At 41.9% G+C, this 22,083-nt stretch overlaps 1 protein-coding gene across 1 annotated transcript; it reads left to right on the forward strand.

The window, feature by feature from the left end:
• Positions 1-9,072: 9,072 nt before the first annotated feature.
• Positions 9,073-13,003, forward strand: LOC135940717 (transcription factor HES-4-like). The gene is made up of 4 exons (XM_065485731.1): positions 9,073-9,353; positions 9,563-9,834; positions 11,114-11,215; positions 11,697-13,003. The coding sequence occupies exons 2-4, from the start codon at positions 9,640-9,642 to the stop codon at positions 12,459-12,461; spliced, it is 1,062 nt and encodes a 353-aa protein (XP_065341803.1). The 5' UTR covers positions 9,073-9,353; positions 9,563-9,639; the 3' UTR covers positions 12,462-13,003.
• The last annotated feature ends 9,080 nt before the right edge of the window (positions 13,004-22,083 follow it).

Raw genomic sequence — 22,083 nt, forward strand, 5'->3', positions numbered from 1 at the left:
GTGGTCCATTTTCTTAAATCTGGTTAGAAACCGAGATTTTGAGTTGCTAATATTTGTAAAACACAAAAATGATGAAAATGTATCGAGGTTTTTTTGCTCTTTTTATCCCTGTCCGAGGACCGGGAAGGGCGCGCAGTGCACTAGCACGAATGCTGAAACCCGGGTGCCAATAATAACGCGAACGGACAACATGGACGCACCAGGCCGCACAGGGACCCAGCCCACTGAAGGGCCACTTGCCTTCGCACAGAGGACTTTTCTTTAAACGCTAGACATTCGTCCCGTGAAAGCCAAATCAAGCATGCTGGAAAGGTGCAAACCAGCAAGAAGCGAGTCGGCGCCGGTGCACCTCCTATCCCGTTGAGCAATTCGAGCATTTCGAGTCACTAAACTAACCACCTTTCACCATCTCTGACATTAGATCCTCGAACTGCTCAAATACCTCACATTGCTTTGACACTCCTGAGAATGCCTTAACAATGCGAGCCAACGGGATGGTATAAATGTCCGTGTTTTATAGTAAAACTTCTCGAAAACAAAAATAAAATAACTCTGGAATATCCACACAAAGCTCTCACGTGCTCTGGGACAACTTTTAAGCTCAACTGTCTAATTTCCAAAATTTCAATTACAATCCAATATTAAGAGGCATGAATTTTGACCAATAGACATCAGATTTGGTGATATATTTTGATCAAGCTTGGCAAGGAGAAACCCCAAACACTTCATTTTTTAAATTGATCCAAAAGGAAGATGAAATTCCGAGGTCCCAAATTTTCCTCTAAAACCCGTAAAAATAAAACTTTGTTGAAACAATTTTACGACGCAATCTCCTTGTAAGGAATAATTTCTGGCGTAAAGATCATAGAGTTTGCTTAACCTCATGCCAATTTTTCTCCGACCTTTGAACATTTTGTCAAGTACAGATCCACTTTTAATCCCGGGAAACTGCCAAGCAGCACATAATTCCATATTGTGTGCATATTTAATGGCACGCATATCGCCGGGTGGGCTCACACGCAGGGGTTGCTGCTTATATTGCCAGCAGCGCCGGTTTGAGCTTTACGATTACGCTGGCGCGCACCAGACCCTTCTTTTATTGCGCGAGACGTGACCTTTTGCGTCAGCAGCAGCACGCTTGCGAGAATATCTCACCACCGTATATTCCACGCCGGCCTATATATGGCGCAAAAGGAGGGTAATTACCCTGCGAGATAAATTCAACGCCCCTGCCTGCACACGCCTGCACAGCAGCCGCTTAATTAATTTTTCATTCCGCACAGTCCTACGCGAGTTCCGCCGAGCGGCTGCGGGCTCAAATTGCCTAAAGCCCTGCCCACGCTTTATGAACGAAGCGATAAGAGCTTCAGAACCATGCCGTTTGCAAATTATAGAACAACTCCATGTGAGAATTTGCTCCGTTTTTCACAAAGAACTAGGAAGATGCAAGCTGGTGGGAACATTTTTATACCTTTAAATATTCAACGGAATAAAATTCCCCATAAAATATTTTTAAAATAAAGCTAAAAAAGCGCTTTCAACCTCAAGGCTGAACTTATGGCTTACTTATGTAGTTTGGGCAATGCAGAACCGAGTGTCAGGATTGAAGAAGTGATCAAGATCGTGTGTGCCTTCAAGGATGATGAATGATAACAATTTGTTCAAGAAATTTTAGTTTGTATTAAAAATAATCTAAATATAAAACGGAATTTTATTTCGGTCAGATACTCAAAATGAGGAGAAAATGTGTATGAATAACATTATGGTTCAACCCATAAAAAACCCAAGAAGTGTGTACATAGTAAGAACGTGGCTCAACCCACATATAAAATGCAAGGTATTTCAGGGTATTAATATAAATTCAACGAATTCAGTTTACACGGATTTCTTAACTTCAATATGTTCAAAATTAATTTCTTTGCCAACCATCAAAATAAAATCAATTTGGGATGCTGGAAACTAATTAATTAAAATTGTTTTATCGGTTTTATCGATTTCAGGTATTTCAGGGTATTAATATAAATTCAACGAATTCAGTTTACACGGATTTCTTAACTTCAATGTGTTCAAAATTAATTTCTTTGCCAACCATCAAAATAAAATCAATTTGGGATGCTGGAAACTAATTAATTAAATTGTTTTATCGGTTTTATCGATTTCAGGTATTTCAGGTATTTCAGGGTTTTAATATAAATTCAACGAATTCAGTTTACACGGATTTCTTAACTTCAATGTGTGCAAAATTAATTTCTTTGCCAACCATCAAAATAAAATCAATTTGGGATGCTGGAAACTAATTAATTAAATTTTTTAACGATTTCAGGAATGTAACAATTTTCATTTTTGTGCTAATCCATAAAAAAGTCATGTTGTGTGTACAAAAATCTAATGAGTGTCCACCCTTAAATAATTTTTGGTAACCGTTTAATCATAAAAGCTTTATGGGCGCGTTTTTTTCTGTGTGCACTGTGACAGGAAAAATAAAATAAAATTTTGACTCGCTGGAAGCAGTGGAAATGTTCTTATAAATAATCAATATCTCACAGAATGCAAAATTTCAAGTAATTGAAAAAATAACTTTTTTCCTGGCAATAGATTTAAATTACCATCAAAACTCTTCCAAATTGCGACTAATTTAATGTAAAAAATCACAAAATCCTCAATGGTATTTTATGCTCCCAAATATTTGAGATCATCAGTTAAAAATCGGCCATTAACATTGAATAGGATTCTCTAATGATATGTGAAAGGAGCCACTTTTTTGTACTAGCAAAGCATAAACATTCACGATCAATCAGAGCATTTTACAGAGTGTTACACGAATCGGTTGAACTCTGACGGGGGCATTAATCAGGCCAATTAATTTCCCCGGTCGATACATAGCAATAATGGCTGCCAATCAGATTTGTTATGGTATTTTTTCGCTGTCCCAACGGACAAAGTGTCCGGAGGCAGCGACACGCGTTGTTGGCAAATCAGTGAGCAGCGTCCGGCTATAAATTGTTGGGCGGGCGGGCGAATCCGCCGCGGCGGCGCGACAGTGACGCACGCTCGCGTCCCTAAGGCGTGAAAAATGTTCCCACAACGAGCCGGGGCGCACGCCAGCATTGGTATTGCGCTCACGTCGGCGTAATAATGCGAAAGAGTCGAGCAGCAAGTGTGCATACGCGATGATGATAATGCCAATCCACGTCATCATTCAATACGCGACTGTGTGGGAGTTAATATGGGGACCATGCCGCGCGCAGCTCGCCGCACTCACTTAGTGTGGGAACCGGCTCCTTTCTCACGAAACGCGCGTCTCTATGTATATGTGCGCTGACTGCCAGTGTGTGTATGTGTGTGTATAAATTGTACATGGTGCGGGCTGCGAGCCAACAGAGAAAAAGAGCCGACTTAAGAGCGAGCGGGAGAGAGCCTAACGTATGCACAACTTCTGACTGTGAGGTACATACGTGGGGAACACCCAACAACGCCTGCCTACATTCCAGGTTAAATCGCTCGTAAATTGATAGGTTCATTTTTTGTAAAAATTTGATCAATTTTTGATTGAGCTGACCATTTCCCTTTTTTATTATTTGGAGATGCAAAAAAGAAAAATAAATCAAGATGAAGGGAGATTTTTTCCAGGATTTTACGGCCATAAAAAAATAAATCATTTCATGGGCCAAAAGCTCGAAAGGTCACAACGACACTGCCAAGTGGATAACATGATGGGGCCTGCATGACTGGCAGCAAAGGAGCTTTGGCCGAATCATTTTCTGCTACCCAGATATTTGTCCCTTTGAGCCGCTGGTATATATATGGTGCGAAAACAAATATCTTCCTTGAAGAAACCTGTATTATAATCCCTGATACTGGGTAACGAGTATTAGATCCCCGCATATACATAAATGTCCAAATATCTCCAATGTTATTTTACCAATCCTAAAATAACAATGCGAGTTTCCAACAATTCGATTGTTACCAAAAATAGTGGTACAAGGTACAAAACATCTTTAACAAAAGAGGACCCACGTGTATTTATCGTTTCAATAAATATTTTTTTAAAGGTATTATACAAATAAATAAATGTATGTACACTAGTTGAAGGTTCAAATATAGATAAATAAAATCCTTATTTTTCACGTAAATCCCTTTCAAGGACTATTGTCATGAAATGTCGGATATTTTCTTCAAAGAAAACAAAATTTCTGAGAACTTCAACAAAAAATGCCTGCTTAAAAATAATTTTAATTTTGTTCACTGTTGAGACCAAAGATACAAAAATATTCCATCTTATTTGAACCCTTTAGTTACAGCGTAACCACAATGTACGAAGCTAATCTGTTTGGCAAGACAAGAGCACATCGAACGAAACTGCTGGCCCTGTTTGTAAGTATTGAATTTTGAAGTGCCCGAAAACTGTTTTCAAGGCCTGTAGCCCCACTGAATCTGGGTCTGAACAAAAACTTAAGTGCATTTATAGAATTTTGAAAAGAACATGGGCCCAAGCTCCTCTGCGGCCACTCGGACTCAATGTTATCTGGTCGGCGGTGCTACTATAGGCTCAGAACCCACGGTTAGTGAAGAGCAGAGGTTCGAAAAAAGAGCTATTGAACCAAGCGTCTCACTTCTCTTTTGACAATCATGGTCATATATATTTGCATTTATTTGTCTGGATGTGGCACAATGTACGGGCAAAAAAGCCCTGCAAAACCTTAGTTAAGATTATAATCAAACTAATTGTAAATTTTGTCCTATAGGGGCAGGGTTGCATTTGTTTACCACCAAGTTTTTTCACCACTGGTTTTTAGCGGGTTTTACCACTCAAATTTTACCAATTTCTTGCGCATGAATTGCACGAAATGAATTTATTTCCTTTTTTCTTCAGTGAAAATCTAAAATTTCGGTCGGAGTGGTCATAATTTCCTCCACTGTGCAGATATTTTCTTTCAATTTCCATTTTTCTGCCGCAATTTCTCCATAATATTATCTCTGACAATGTTTCAAGTCGAGTTTATATGCTAATAATGAGTCAAAATTGAAAAATAAAATGAAAACATTGCCTGCAAGAAATTGGTAAAAATTGAAAAAAACGCATTTATTTTACCACTGCACTGCATTTTTTTAAAAAATGCGGGTTTTTTGCAACCCTGCATATGGGCCTATAACGACTTTATTGTCCATATAAACACTATAATCAGCAAAGGGTTATTAATAGAGATCTTAGCCAGCCGTGCCAGCAGCCGGTGAAAAAGGATCAAACATTTAAATGTGTATAGGAGCAAAAAATGTCTTCGCACCCATTGGGCCGTTAATCACAATCAAACTTCAAGTTTCAAATATTGTCAGCCACCAACCGCTGGTAAAGTGGCAAGCCGCCGCAGAGCAAAAAAATCGGCTAAGTCGGTCCCCGGCAGCCGCTTTAACTCTCGCGGCCGAGACCTCCAGTAATTATAATAATAAAACAAGAGTCTGCATTTATTGCACAGCATCGAATAGCAGTAACATATGATGGCTGCGAAATGATCTGCTTATAATATGTGATTCACGTGTGTTGGAGTTCCCTACGGCGCGGACGTCACGTTAGTGGAGGGCGGCAGAGTGAAAAAGACCTGCTCGCCCGGTGTCATCAGCTCTCGTCGAAGCAGTCCTTCTTTTTATCTCTTCTGCTGGCTGGCACACCAGCTAGTCAGCCAGCCAGCCAGCCAAGCAGGCTATCAGCGAGCGAGCGACACACTCACAGGATGAGCTCAGAGCTCACTGCGCGCTCGCTCGTTCAAACACTCGTGGAGCCGAACGGCTTCTGCCTGCGATTTAATACGCGCAATCAAATTGATTTGCGAAAGGGTGACGCCGCCGCCGCAGTAACGACTGAGACACACATGCATGGTTACACCGCTCTGCTCGCTCGCTAACTGACAAATTTAATCGGGATGTGCACTGTAGTCGCACAACATTACTGTACATGAGGAGTCTTAAGTAATTTTTAGGCTGCAGCACTTAAGTGTTGTATACACTTAAGACACATTTTTGCTGAGAAATTAATTTCGGAACAGCAATAAAGTACACAAGCAGGATAATTTGTAATTGTACCCTGGATACAAATTTTCTATTTTCGTTTTTGAACTCAATGATCAATGGAGTTGGAAAATTTCAACAGATTAGTAATTCGGAGTAATACTGTGGAATAAATTTTGTTATGAGGGTATACATTACTGCTGATCCGGGAGCCTACAGGACCGAAATAGCGAACGGAAATGTGGGATTTTATATTTTCTTCTCAAAACCTTCGCTAATAGCCCTTTATTATATGATTAAAACAGAAAATGATATTATCCGCATTTCGAAATTTACTAGCATTCAAGGGCATTTTTAATTTAGTGTGTTTATATAGCTTCAGACTAATTTTACGAGCTTTATGGAAGATTCATTTTGCTCAAGCTGTGAAATTATCTAGTTCTGCACAAATTTCCTTTAAACAACTAATGATGGCCTCAATAGAATGTTTTGTTGCTACAAAGATTGTGTGGTTATCTTGAAGCCAAGAATCTGGCGATAATCAGCGAGGTCCAGATGTTCCCACTGCGCAGATCTAAGATGGCGTCTGAATGTGGGAAACAAAAAGCTCTTTTCGGATTCCCGTACGAGGGTCAAGCGTTTACTTTTACGATCCAAAAGACACAATTAGTGCAAGACACAATATTGACGAAAACTTGGTTCTTTTCGAGCATTTTCACGTGACCGTTTTATCGCGCCATATTATTCCACCGGACGCCACATCTGCGCGTCGCACGAATCTGGCCCCCGCTGCTGATAATTTAACGTTTTAATTGTAATATTTTGAGTGTGGGAAAGTATGGGCAAAGTTGCCCCGCTGACCCATGACAATAAAAAAAGTTGAATCTATTTTTCCTCGATCAAAATTTATTACTTCCAATTCAAATTTGATTTTATTCCAGTTAGAAAAATTAGAAACATTGCAAAATAAATATTTGTTCAAACGTGACTGAAATACACTCCCCGAAGTGGCCCCAAAACTTCCCTTTCGCGAGTTTCTCCGTCGGCTCGTTGCGACTAATTAATCAAGCATTTGAGCAAGTGCGCCAGCCGCCTGCTAATTAGTGCATCAATTACACGAGAGCGGGGCTTCACTCGCGACTGCCAACGAAGGCGGAATCTGCACGTGCCTGTCGAAACGCCTTTCGCTGACGCAATAGTAATTTCGAGTTTAGTCCTGTCTTTTTTCACGGTATATATGCTACACCAAATATTGAAGATTTCGCCATCTTATTATGCTCATTCTGTGATTTCATCACATGATTTAAATCCTTTGCATGTGTGATATTTCTCAGGGCTTGTTAGAGCTGTTTGTAAAATTTTTTCGAAGTCAGATCACAAAAATCGATGAGTTTTTATAATCAAAATAGTTGTAACGCCTAAATGGATATGTTGTGCCGCTAAAGTTGTAAGTTCGACAGGCTGCATATCGCTCACCATGCAGGCTGAATTCATTGGCTCGCATCGCATTCATTCGCTTCACCCTTGTACTGAATGCTACGTTAAAATGATGCAAACAACCCAAGGGAGGCTATGGGATAAAGATGGTAACAAAAATTGTATGATTTATAATTTATTTATAGGAGCAGTTATTTGCGAGATTGGAGGTCGATTGGACGCGATTTTTCAGCGTTGAAATTTTTAGGTGGCAGTCATATTTGCTTAAAGTGCTTGTTAATAGATGGTGAAATTACAAATTTTAAGCTCGGGAATGGGGGCGTTCCCTATTTTTTCGGTATCTCAAAAATACCCGAAAAACAAATTCTGTTAAAGAATTCTAAACTGCAACTTTTGACTGCGTTGAGGTATCACCTTGAAATTTTCACGGCCAACCCTAGTTTTTGATCATGAACAACTTTTGCATTTACAAAAAATCCCAGGTCGAAGGTCAAGGTCACATTTTGCGACCTTTTTTTGAAAATTCAAAATTAAGGGATGATAGCCCCCCACGATTTTTTGGGGTTCAGGGCTGAAATGTAGCCCGTGAAATTCTGCACAAGCACACCAAGTTTCATAGGTGCAATCGCGATAGTTTTGCTGCAATTCGAATTTGAAGTTTGAAAACCTTCTCGAGGCCGCTTTACCGCGCATGCACTTTGAGCGGCGAGTTCGCCCCTCGTTCGTCAAGTTGATGTTTTTCGCATTTCACTTGCTTAGAAACACTAAAGGGGCCTAGGGTAGACCAAAGAAGGTTGAAATCTACCTTCAGGGTCTGTCCCTGACGTGACCCTGAGATACAAAATTTTTAAAATTTCCAATTTCATCGAACTTGGTGTCTTTTCTTAAGTTTTCACCAATGCAAAGCTCAAATATGCAGCCAAAAATGCCGAATGACAATCCGGAAACCGGTTCTTGAAAGAATTGTGGTAGCAATGAATCCAGATGTGATGTGTGAAATGGTCAAAATTTTGAAATCTTAAATTTATGAAAATATACTTCTCTTTTGCACACATGAAGTTTCATTTGAAAATTCAATTACAGATTTTCATCTTCGAAAATAATTTTACAAAAAGGTTACAAATATATTCTTCTGGTGAAATTTCTTTTTATTTTCCAATTGACCAGTTGCATAAACCCTTAGTTATTGAAGCCGCCAACAGATGGCGCAACCACAGACTTTCTTAAAAATTTTGTTTTAATCGGTTTTAAGGCATTTCCGATGCGATTTCAGACTCAATCGAGCTATTTTGCTTTTTTTTAATTAATTTGCTTTTTTTGACGTGCTGAAAACCAAAATCGGTTCAGCCATTCGCCGTAGAAACGTTGGAAAAGATTTTTTTATTTCAAAAAATAGTTTTCCACGATTCTACGGTGATTGGCTGAACCAATTTTGGTTTTCAGCACGTCAAAAAATAGCAAATTAAATGAAGAATGCACAGCAGCTAGATTGAGTCTGAAATCGCAGCGGAAGTGCCTTAAAATCGAATGTCTACAGTGGCGCCATCTGTTGGCGGCTTTGAACACCCAGGGTTTATGCAACTGGTGAATTGTCCATTTTAAAAGCTTCAGACTTAAAGAAATTTCAACTATTTTTCTTAAGCATTTAATTTAGTTAGCATAAAATAATTTTCTGTAATACCATTAGAAATTATTTGGACTTAACTTCTCAATTTATTTAAATTGCCTTCAGGTAGAATGGCCTGGATCCACAACATACTAGTTTATGGTTTCTACAACAGGGTGAAGCGTGAAGCTATGAAAAATAGTACAGGCTGCATGATGTTTGGATTGTTTGGAAGCGTACGTTTTCGGCGCGGCGCGAACTTTTCCGAACATGGATTGAGCATTGTGCTCGTGCTGTCGTGCTGCCAGTAAGTCTTTCTTCCGTCGCCTTCTTCTTCTCCTCTCCTGCTTCTCTGCCTCTGCATGCATAGCAAGGCAGCGCTTGTGGGGAAATGTGGTGGGGTGGCTTGCTGCTGGTCGCGCGGCACTGGCTGCTCCTGTGTTCCATATCAGCTCGCACTCGCAGAAGACTCGTGCTCATTCTTCATTCGTTCATTCCACTCTCGTTGCTCCACAGCGTCGGACGTGTTTGCTAAGCCACTGTCGCGCAGAGCGTGCTGTTTACGACTCGCACTACGAAATTTTTTCGTTGCCATGGTTGAGGCTGCAAATGCGGTCAGCAACCCCAACGACAGCAGCAGCAGCAGCAGCCAAGAGGCCAATGCACTGGCCTCCGAAGCCCAGACTGCCCCCACGGATTCTGCCCCAAAACCGCTCGTCGAACGCCCGCGCAACTCGCCTGTTGTGGTACCACATGAAGTGCCAAGGAGTAGATCGGAGAGTCGGCGGGTAAGTTGAGTTTGTTGTTGCATGTTGATTTTTGTAGACAGGATAGGCGAAGAAATATGTATGTAAACAAAATAATTAAAAATTAATACATAGATATTCATACATAAATAAATAAATTGTCAGCTATACTGAGGTGTATGTATGTGTGTACAATTTTTAAATTTAGATACTTATCTATGATTTTATAGTTTTTTTTAAATATAGTACATAAATATCATTTCCTACGAATTTCAACCGCAGGCAGCACAATTTTTCACGAATTTTAGCCTGGCCATTCGCGTTGGAGGCTGTGTGCGTGTGCCTTATTGTCCGAAGGCGCGTGCCAGGCAGCCGATAGGCAGACGCTAAAGCTCCCCCTCTCCGCTCGAGAGCCCGAGTGCCTGGCGCAATTGCTGCTCCTGTTTATCTGACGGAAAATCGATATTTTGCCACCTTGCATTAATGTGCGGTCGAAATTTGTTGGCGGCGGCGGCGACTGGTGCCACGGCTTGCATGAATTTGCGCCTTCAAATAAATGCACATTGTTGGTGCGAGACTTTAGGGCAAGGTGCCGGCCGACCAATATACAAATAAGCCGCCAGCCATTCCTTTCGGATTCGCAAGCAGAGTTTGCAGGGTACTTTTTTTATACCGCCCTTTTATTCATCAACTTAATTTTTCATTTGAAATTAAATGCTGCGCCCCTGGCGATTCTTGTTATATGAGCGTCGTTCCTATCACATAATTTCTTTCCAACTACTACCGCGTTTTCATTCTCATTTTTCCATGCCAAAGCAGGGTTTACTTTCATTTCGGATCTCGTGGGCAGCTCGGGCCACTTACAGTTAGCGCCATTCCCGATGAAGCGGCGAGCCGCCCTTCTTGTTTTTGCAATATTTCGCGCGCGCGCGCGCGCCCGGTTCCGTTTCTGCCTGCGGCTACCGAGAAAGAAATGCGTGGCGTCAATGAGTTATTTTCGAATTGCACGCGCTCGCGCGACTTATTATTGGACAAATGCCCGGCGAGCCCTATAAAGTTGAAAGGATAAATCGGCCTAGGCACTAATTGTAAGCTGCACACTTTGCCCAGCGGCGGACGTGCGCTCGCCGCCAAAAAGTAAGCAAGTCCCACGCGCCTGCTTTATTCGCGTTCGCGCGCACAAATCCGGCCAGTTGCCAACTTTCTTGCTCATTTTTTATCAGCAGACGAATCAATTGCTATCGCGAAACAGATCTCGCTTGCCTGCCCATGATAAAATCTGCGAGCCGAAATAATAAATTTGCCTTACTTTGTTTTTCAGAGCAACAAGCCGTATATGGAGAAGAAACGAAGGCAGCGCATCAACCATGCGCTCACACTAATCAAGGATGACCTCCTCCAGGAGACTGCTGCCAAGAGAGATGTAAGTTATTTTCACACGTGTTCTCTTGAAATATTTTCTAGTTTACAACAATTTTAAACTCCAAAGCCTTACCATTATTTTGTTTAAAACCACATGTGGTCAAAAAATTACTCTACTTTTGTCTATATTTACGAGAGGACTCCAAATGGCATTTTCGACACTATAAGATTTAATCTCTTTGTATGGCCAAAAGTATTTCAAGATATAAGGAAATATTTTATTTCGTGAAAAAAATTGTTACTTTTTAGAGAACAGATTTTTAGTTTGGCCAACTCCGAAAAAAATTATCGGCTGTTGCTTATTGACTGAACAGAGCAGCTCAATTAATTTTTAATGCATTATAAATTATCTTTTTATGACCAGTATTATTCATGCCTCTCGTCCGGATTTTTCGTGCTGATTTTTCTAAAATCTTCCATTATTTATGCTAATTGGTAGTGTTCAATGTATGCTAAAAGTCGTGATTTTTTTCTGTCAACAGCCGAGGCACGCGAAGCTGGAGAAGGCGGACATTCTGGAGATGGCAGTCCGGGCTTTGAAGGAAGCCCGAATGAAAAAAATGAACATGGAACATGAATTGGGTGACAAGTTCCTCGCCGGCTACGAACTCTGCGTCCGAGATGTAAGCCGCTTCTTTGACCGCATCGGGGTTGATCCTACAATTCGCAACTCCTTGTTGGCACATCTCAAACGTGAGCAAAAGAGCAGCAGCATTCCACCCCGTCCCATGACGACGCCGTCTCCACTGGCCGCCCGACCCATGACGACGCCGTCTCCACTGGTCGCCCGACCCATGACGACGCCGTCTCCACTGGCCGCGGCCGCTGCGACTCCGCGGAGAAGTTATTATTACGAGCCTCCGCGGCCAATGGCCATCCAGTCTCCCAACGCCCGCATTCAGGCCGACCCTGCTTCGCTGAATGGCCTGCGATTGATGCCGACCTTGCTGGCCAGCGGCGAGTTCGCCCTGCTCATGCCCGCCAGCCAGGCGCGCTTGTTCAACAACACAATGGCGGTGCCATGCTCACCGTCCCCGACATGCACAGTCTCGTCGCCCTTCTCTGCGCCATCCACGTCACCACCACTGTACTACAACGGTCTACTGCAGCACGCGATGACACCGCCCGGTCTACCGCCCATCAACTTGAACCTGAGCATGCAAGCCAGATCAATCGGCCACTTCATCAGTCCATCGCAAGAGGAACCATTGCCTCTGGTCAAGAGGGCCTGGCAACCCTGGTGTTAGATTCTCATTTTCCTTATAGTTTTAACGTCCCAAGCTCTCACAATCAGATGGAACGAACACAAAATGCGTTAATCTTTTGCAATGGGTTTTTGATTAGGTCTCTCATCTACATTCTTATTAAAAAATTAATTTAGCACAGCAATTTGTCACTTATTCCTATTTCATAAAGAGTGCCTCTTTTTGCAACCGACTGATTATGAGTTTTGTGCCTTCTGCTTCGCGAATATAAATGTAAAAACATTTTTAATTTTTGCATCACAATGTTTACAGTTTACGTTACTAGCCTGAAAGTCCAGGCCTCAACATCATTTAATGACTTTACTTGCGAGTGCCTTAATAAACGACAAAATCACAGCATCTTCCAATAACAACTCCAGGTCACTTGTGAGATTTGTTCAGCTGATACGACTTTTCTTTCATGAATATGGCAAACTGTATCAAACTATGTGCTATAAGTAACTATGACGAAGAGCACATTAACTCTATCCTACAAATATGTAAACAAGAGGATTAAATATAAATCAAAAGTGAAGTGTCATGCAATAAAATACTGTTTTTATTAAAATAACCCCTTCCAAATTAAATTTAAAGAGTGTGACCCTAAGGAAAAGGCTCCAAAGTACAAATCTTGAAAATCCAAGCATAATATACTGAACTTTATCAGGTCTGAGAATAAAGGCTTGATGCCTTATTTGGCTCACCAGTAAAATTACCTGGCTACGTGTTTAGAGTATTATTACACACATATATTTTTTCTGTAAGCAGCCTGTATGTGAGCGTTCGTTCGTATACTTATACTTACACACATAAGTTTAGTATAAAAGCTAGACGCGTCGAGAGATAATTCATCAGCGATGCTTGAATAATAGCTGCCGAGAAATTATTGCTGCTGCCGCTGCCTGTGTGCGATCTCTAATTTATCGCCTTGGCGCAACAAGTCGGAAAATTATTTGCAAATACGGCCGCGCGCGTTGTAATTACGCAGCAATGCAAATTAACAAAGCTAGCCAACTCATTGGGTATGCTTGTGGTTTTAGAAAACGGGGCTTGCCTTCATAAAGAAAAATAAATGCACTTACGGTTTCCCATAAATTTATTTTAATATTTTCTTTCCAGCCAATCGCTTTATTATAGATAATAACTATATAGATACTTTGCTCTGCAATTTCAGACTCAATCCTGCCACTGTGCATTCTTCACTTAATATTTATTCGTTTGACGTGCTGAAAACCAATATCGGTGAAGCCAATCGGCACCGAATCGTGAAAAACTTGTTAATAAATATAAAATATTTATCGGACGTTCCTACGGCGAATGGCTGGACTGATTTTAGTTTTCAGCACGTCAAAAGAATGCATATTAAGTGAAGAATGCACAGTAGCTGGATTGAGTCTGAAATCAAAGCGGAAATGCCTTAAAATTAAATTAATTACCAAAGTATACGGTGGTGCCATCTGTTGGCGGCTCCGAACACTAAGGGCTTATGCAACTGGTGAATTACAAAAATTTATAATATGAGAAGTGTGCGGTTTAAAAGACCGCGGGTGCGGGGTTTTGGAACAAACCTCACTGCGGGTAGGGTGCGGGTTCAAATTTAGAATTCCGTTGGAGGGTGCGGGTGAAAAAAGATCCACCCGTGCAGAGCTCTACTATGCAATAGGACAGGTATATCTGCAATATAAATGCTCTCGTCCAGCCCCGCCAACCAGCTAATTTTTGATCACGTGGTCAAGCGCCATACGCCGTGACTTTAACTAATTTTAAGCTGCGTCAGCCGCCGCTTTTTTATCCGAAAATTGCCGGAGTCACTTTTAATTTTTCGGGCTTTTCAATAAGTTAACACTCAAACTGTAATACACTTTCAAAATTTGTCGCAGCCACCTGAAAAAGTTCTCTCACAATCAGCCGCCGCCGGGCTAAAATTCGGCTTTATGTCCCCAAACCACAGTCGTTCGAATTTGGAAATCGCTAAATTCTTGTTTAGATCTACGGGGAAATATTTCATTTCGTGAAAAATTGTTATTTTTAATTAAAAATCTTAGAAGTCAAGCGAATTCTTGATATCAGTTTAAATTAGATAAAACGCAACATAAAATTGTGTTGAGAGAAAATAAACATTAGTCAAGAGTTTCAATTCAAATTCAAATCAATATGAGGCATGCATTGTGTTGAACAGTACTGAATCAAGATGTGAAATTGGCAACAGAAATGGGAGAATCTGTATGGAGGAGAAAAATTCGGTTTGCATGCAGCTCCCTGAGGGAATCACAGCACATGCGGAGAGCAATTTCAGCCGCAACTCGGGTGGTCAAAAGAGCGGCGGCTGAGGATTTTGTGCGAGCGACCCAGTTGAATCGAAGCGAAGTGAAATCTGGCCGGCTCATCTCTTTGCAGCACCGTGTAATTATTATTATTCAGAGGCTGGGCGCAGCAGCAGCAGATAAGTCGTTGTCGGCGGCTGCACTGTGCGCGAAAGCGCGCGGCGGATCGGTGATTGATGCGACGCGCACTTGCTTTGAGCACTTGAATAAATATATCGGCGGCGAATGCGTGTGCGTCACCGTCTGCCAAGCGCCTTGCCCACAAGATTTATGTCCCTAAGGTGCATGCCACTATGCGTTGCTTCTCATTTTATCGCACCACTGCCTGAAATGGGACACTCCGCTCGCGCGGCACCTCATACCATTAAATAAGGGATTACCCTCCTCTCATTGCTCGATTATTTACTGCCAAAATGCAAAACTTATGTAGCAATAATATATTGAAAAATTGTATAATTCTTAACTTTGAGCACATCACAGTTATCGCGATAGCTAACCTCAATCCTCAATGTGCAGTATTTGATGAGCTTTTATCAACTTAAAAGGATATAGAAAATATACAAAAAGTAATTTATGCTGGAAAGTTAACTGCAGGGTCGATAAGAGAATTTAGGCATTGCTTGATATGATGACTGAAAATATTTTATTTTGGTAAACACAACACCCTGCGAGAGTATGAATATGAGTGCAAGAGTGTCAGCAGTGTGATTGAAGTCAGGGTTTTACCTGACTATATTATACAATGAATAGTATTTTGTACAACTATGTGACAGAAAATTTGTTAGGGTGCCCAGCACAGGGGAGAGTTGATTGTGAAACTCAGGTATAAATAAAAAGGCTCCGCACGAGCCTTCCTCTTCTCCCTCGCTGTGGAGCGCGCGCGTTCTGATACATATATACACACACTTTGCTCTCCTATGACGGCACTCGAGAAAGAGGGTGTTATCTCTCGCTAGGTAGTCGTGATGTACTTTATTCGGTATCATCAATAAACGGGGATGATAACCAGTTCTTCTTCCTTTCCGGACGCTTTAGTCCACCCTTACCACCTTAACGTTAATTATGGCTAAAAGGATCTAAAGTCTCAGAACTCGTAAGAGAGGGAAGGCGCGCCGCCAGGGCTCATCAAGGCCAGTGACACACCTATGGCGGCCCGTGCCCCGCGTCGCTGACAGTTGAATAGGATTTTTTAACATCCATAGAGCAACCAGCCGCCGCAGCCAAGAACACTTTAAGAAAATATACCATTGAAAAATTTATCATTATTTGCTGTGTTAAGAGTCTAGGGTGTAGAATTTTGGATCATCGAAGTTAAGCAACATTGCGTGCATGCAGTCAGTAGATGGATGGTGACCGCCTGGAAACCCTCCCTGTCGGCTGCATAACTCTAGGCCGACTCGCTACTTGCTGGTTTTCACCTTTCCAGCATGCGTGATTTGGCATCACGGGATGAATGTCTAGCGTTCCAATGCAGTCCTCGGTGCGGAGGCAAGTGGCCCTTCAGTGGGCTGGGTCCCTGTGCGGCCTGGTGCGCCCATGTTATCCGTTCGCGGTGTTATTGGGACCCGGGTTTCAGCATTAGTGCTAAGTGTAGTGCGCGCCCTTCCCGGTCCTCGGACAAGGATAAAAAGAGCAAAAAATCCACGATTCGGTCCACGTCCACACAAACTTGTTAATCGTGTTTTACTCGCATCAAATATGCGGCTCTACTGGGAAGCCGCAATTTGTAGGAAATAAATATTAGAAAGTTTTAAAGCAACGTGGATTAAGTCCGTTTTAATTTTAATATAGAGTTTATACAACATTTGAAATCCACATAATTATGGTTTTGTAGTGATTAAGAATGAAGGCATGATGAGCAAGAGTGTGTTAACGTGCCTCTTCAAATATTTACTCATATTGCTATACCACTAACACTAAACACCAATAATTGATGTTTTTAGATCACTAAAAAGTTGACGGAAAATTTATTTAAAGGAATTTCGAGCAATTACTACCTCCTCTCTGAATGTAGGCTGCTGCGCAAAAACACCATGACATAAGTGCTGGAAACATAAATTAATGAGCATGGAAAACACGTGTGTCCCGTCCCGTCTGCAGAAATTTTAGCCTGCCTCGTGTCTTGTGTGTGAAGATCAAATAATTAACATATCAAAGCAAGGCCACTGCTCCGATGACAAATCGTGACCGCCATAATTTTTAATAAACGAATTCATAATAACAATAATTATAAAGGATGCAGATGCGTTGTGATGTATTTATTACACATTGGTTTCGCCATCGGATAGCTGCTCGTTTTATTTTATGTTGTTGTTTATTTTTTAATCTCTCCGAATGTCAACTAGCTTAATTTTTATTCAGATTTACTGCCGCGGGCGGACACAGTAATAATGCACACACACTTCACAATGGGCGACTTCGCCACCGCTCGTGCGCGCGCCTGATTATACTATGAAATGAATTGTGTCTTGTAGTGGGTGGATTTCTCTTTTTCTTTCTTCCTCTATAACCACGCGAGTAGCGCTATGGAATTCATTATTTATGAGGCAACGACTTGTCAAACGGGAAATAGCTATATAAGCCGGCCACTCGCGCTTGTTGTGTGCACTGCTAATCAATCGCGCGGCGCCTCTCCGACCTAAGCGAATTCTGTTTTTCTAGCCTCAAGGTCGTTGATATTTCATTGTTGTATCTACATATCCATATGCATACTAAAAAAATGCGAAATTTTGCCACGCGCTCACATTTTGTTTTTTGGTGCTATTTTTCTTTGGCTCTCTCGAGGTTCTTTGATGTATGGACAGAAAAGTCATTTACAGGCTTGCTGAATGTAAGTTGCAAGGAATGTGCATGGTGAGGAAAAGACGATGAAAATAGTGAGACGCTGATGAGACGCTGCACGTTGTGTTGACGTGTGCTGTACCCTTCGTCAGACAAGACAACAACTTTACTTGTCGGAACGTCCTAGCAGGTCCAAACTTCGTTGGCGAGGGCAAAAAATGCGTGATACCCTTCAACGGGGACATCCCGGTGCATCTCTTGGAGTGGTTCTCCTCAATAAGAATGGTATGTATACACAGGATGCGACAGTCATTTTAGATCCTTAGTTAATCGCCATTTGTGAAAAATAGTATAAAGTAGATGTCGATTGTCGCATTCTGTGTCGACCATCTTTATTATTGAATTTTTTCGCGTCCGTATTATGTTTGCTATAGTTTGCTGGGGTCAACAACAATATTATATGATATATGTTTGTTGAGTAATTTTTGTGTTGCGATGGTTATTGTTTCAAAGAAAATGTACATACATCATCTTCACATTCAATTTAAACTGCAATTTTAATAGCTTGCTGATTTTAAAATGTTTGAATTCGTAGAAAAATAACTGATAAAGTCTAGTAAAGACATTTAGGAAATTTCTGGCACAAATTTTGTTGATATTGTTTGAGCTATAGCCAATTATTTCCTCCGGTCCATGACATTTCATATTTCATCACAAGCAAATAGAACAATTCCCATTTATATCTTGGAAATTTTCTCGATTAGTTTTTTTAACGAAAAGCTGAAGTTTTACGCGATTCAATTTCTGGCCGAGAAACTTCAAATCTTTTACTCCCTTTACGCTAACGCAAATGAAGATTTTAATCAGTTGAAAGGCGTGCGCGAGCGATTTTCATCCGAGAGAAGTTTTGATTAAATTAAACTTTGCAGATTCGTCTGGAAAGGACAAAAAGAGCTAAGAAGAAAAGAGAACAGCGCGGCGGCGAAACGTGCCTGTTCTGAGTTGACTCCCATGAGCACCGCCGCGCGATCCGCCGAGTGTTTTTGCGACGGAAAAGCGAGTGCCTTTCCCGTCTGCAGCCCCATCGAGTCGAGTCGACGGCGCCGCCGCCGCCGCCACCGCTCTCAGCGATCTCAGCTAATTAAGCCGATTGTGCAAGCGAGAGAGCAGAGCAGAGCGAGAGAGAGAGAGAGAGAGAGAGAGAGAGAGAGAGAGAGAGAGACGAGCGAAATAATGGGAGGCGCGTGGTGGTGCGGCGGGCGCGTGACCCACCGCGCGCCTTGCCCGTCGGTGCTCACGCCTGGCGCGTCGGCAACCCGGCAGCTCTCTCACTGCTCTCGCCTTTAGGGTTGTCACAGTCTTGATTTAATCGTCGATAGGGATCCTGATAATACAAATTTAATTTTCCAAAATTTTTCCACTAAGCAAGTTGATACAGGCATGAATTGAATTAATTGATATATTGTTAATTCATACTGGTTTCTCCGTTTCTCTAAAAGAATATATTAATTTTTCACACGGTAATAATTTTTGAATGGGCTGATAAAAGGTTATGTATAACCATTTCAAGTTGATTTTGAAGATTCAGGACGCTGGAAAAATTATTTAATTAATTAAAGACGAAGGGTCGACGCCTTATTTATCTGCACCGCGCCTAAATTATATACAAATCACAATTTCACCATAGTCGAAATGAGGCAAAATCAAAGGTTAGACAAAATTATTTACATAATAATGCTTTAAGTCTATATAACCCTGCTGATATAAATACATTTTCAAACGTGGTAACCCTAGCCACCCTTCTCTCTCGCCCACTCACTCGCCACCACAGCCGGGAAGAAAGCAAGGGTGAGTGGGTGGGCTGGCGGGTTGGGTTGGGTGTCGCGTGTAGCCCGCTGCACCCCTGTGGCCACCGCACACGGATCAATACAGCGCGCCGGACCCCTTTCCCATGACCTCGCATAACCCCGGCGCGCGCGCTTTCCCAATCAGCCGGAAAATTTCGCACCACCCCCGCGCAGACAGCCCCTCCGCGCCAGCCCAAACCCGGCGCCCTCCAAAACCCGCCGCTATGCATACTTAATTGCGCGCGTGCCGTCTGCTCTCGGTTTCCATTCCGCCGCGCTGCATAGTCAAGACCAGTTAATCCAGCTTTCGATACTCGCGGAAATTGTTTGCCCTGCTGCTGATGCTGGGTTCTGGTTTCAAATGGAGGACTAATCTGTAAATGTAAGGACTAATTGAATGTAAATGAGGCACGAATTTAAAAGACCTAAATTTAGGATTAAAGTATAGAACGGAGGTACTTATTCCTTCTACCTTCTAGGCCAAAAAGGGCCTTTTTGAGACTTCCATTACGGCTAATTTTATGAATTGAAATGATGAAATGAAAATACTTCTACTGGAAAAATTTCTGGTATTTGTTTTATTGCTAGCTGGGGGCGGATTACGGCAACGTAACCTTGACAGAAAATGGTAACGCTGGGCATAAGGATTGCATATTGTACACTGTTTCAAGGTCAAGCTAAAAAACAGTGTCGTAATGCGCCCCATTGTTCAAATCCTCTGTTCATCAATATAGTAAAACTAACTTTACTGTAGAAGAATTGATTGAAAATCCTGAGGAATTTTTTGGATTTATTTCACAAGAAGCGAAATTTTCTTCCAAACAAGCGAAGTGCACGCAAGAAATGTAATTCTTTCCGTGTGCGCATATTGGGCTAACTCACTTTGTTCTTGCTGTTTTTTAGGGGAGGGGGGCAGCCCATTAAATTCGTCTGCCAACTTATCCCTGCAGCCAGCTGTAGTATCGAGAAAAGATGAGAACGTTCGCTGCGAGTGGAGGGGGGAAGATAGCGTTTCTTTCGCCCCCTCCACTGCCCGCTTCGCTCACAAACAGCACCGTGTAGCGGTCAGATTCGAGGAGTCGTAATTAATACAAGGGGCAGCTTAACGTTCTTAATCGTTCATCTCATTTATTCGGACATGTCGTGGTAATAAATGATCGTAGCATGCTATTGAAGTAGCATTAGAACTATAATAAAAGATACAAAATCACAGTCAATATCACAATATCAAATCAACAAAACGGACATTTACATTAGCGAATGACAAATAATACAATTGTTTCTTACCCCGTTTCGGGTTCAGTCAAATGACACAAAATCCATTTGGATTGATCTCGCACGGTCTCTCCAATCCAGGTCGGAGAGACAACATTTAGATGCGATTGCTTCTGTGAGAGTCTATTTATGCAGTGGGGGTTAAGGTGCAGTAAAGGTGCGTTGCACCTTTGCACTGCCACCTATTACAATCAAGGAAATTATACCAACATTGATATTTTAGTTTGTAGTGGCGGGAAGGCGCCACAACCTCATCTGAGCGCAGAATTCACTGTCCATATTATCCGCCGTCTCTCAAATCCTCTGAATCCGTGTATAATAATCGCTAAACTTTAACCCAGTTGATCCAATTCAGGGCAGATTTTCGAGAGCGAGTACTTGCAGTGCGCCGCAGTCAAATACAGAGCAAAAAAAAGAAGGCCTGGGCTGCGCGTGCAATTAGCGTCTGAATTGCTGATAATATGTGGCCGCAGCTCGCACGTCGTTTCAAAAGAGGGTCATAATGACCCAAATGGGCTTTGGCTGCTCGCACTCTCTCTATTCGGCAAATTGAGACATCTCCCTGAATGGGCCAAATGAAATAATGACGCAGCAGACACACAAATGCAGGCGCGCCTCCAGAGATGGGCGATAATTCCAACAAGAGCAAATTTGCCGGGAAATCTCGCGCGCAGACAAGAGTAATTGGCCGCAAGACACTTCGCTTCTGACGCAAACATTTTCGCAATAGTGTCTCGGAGCGCGCGTTTTTTTCCCCTTTGTGTCTCTCCGCGGCCGCTGCTGCAAATTGGGACGAGCTGCGAGAGCACGAAAATAATTGGTTTGTGTTGCACACTGCCGGCCATATGGAGAGGGATTAAATTGCCAGCATTTCTGAAAAGATAATCTCGTGCGCACAGAGCATAATTGCAGGATCATGTGCGAGCGAAATACTTTTTGCGGTTTTTTTCTCGCACCACACGCAAAGTCAGGTGCTGAGAATAATTGCGACACAAGAACTGCGCGCTTCATCTCACACCACTCACTGGCCCAAAGCTGTCTCAAAAGCGCAGTTAGATTTTTAATGATACTTCCGGTCAGGCAAGGTCTAACTCAATATGATATGGAAGAATTGAGACACTTCTGATATTTCAGAATGTGTAACAGGTTCTGTTGCATGTCTAAATAACTTACTGCATTTTTTTGAAAACGCATCAACCAGGCTAAAATCATATGTACATTAGTGATGAAGAATATTTTCGCACCTGGAAAGATGGAAAGGCGAAATTAAAGAATTTTAACCCCCTTTTCGGGTGATTTATTATGTTATTCTTTCTGGCTGATTTATAGCTATTTTTTTAGGTCAAAAGGCCAGATGCGATGAAAAATTAAGGTGTTTTCTTCAAATGGAAGCCAGTG

Source organism: Cloeon dipterum, chromosome 3 (assembly GCF_949628265.1).
Source record: "Cloeon dipterum chromosome 3, ieCloDipt1.1, whole genome shotgun sequence".
Classification (NCBI taxonomy): Eukaryota; Metazoa; Arthropoda; class Insecta; order Ephemeroptera; family Baetidae; genus Cloeon; species Cloeon dipterum.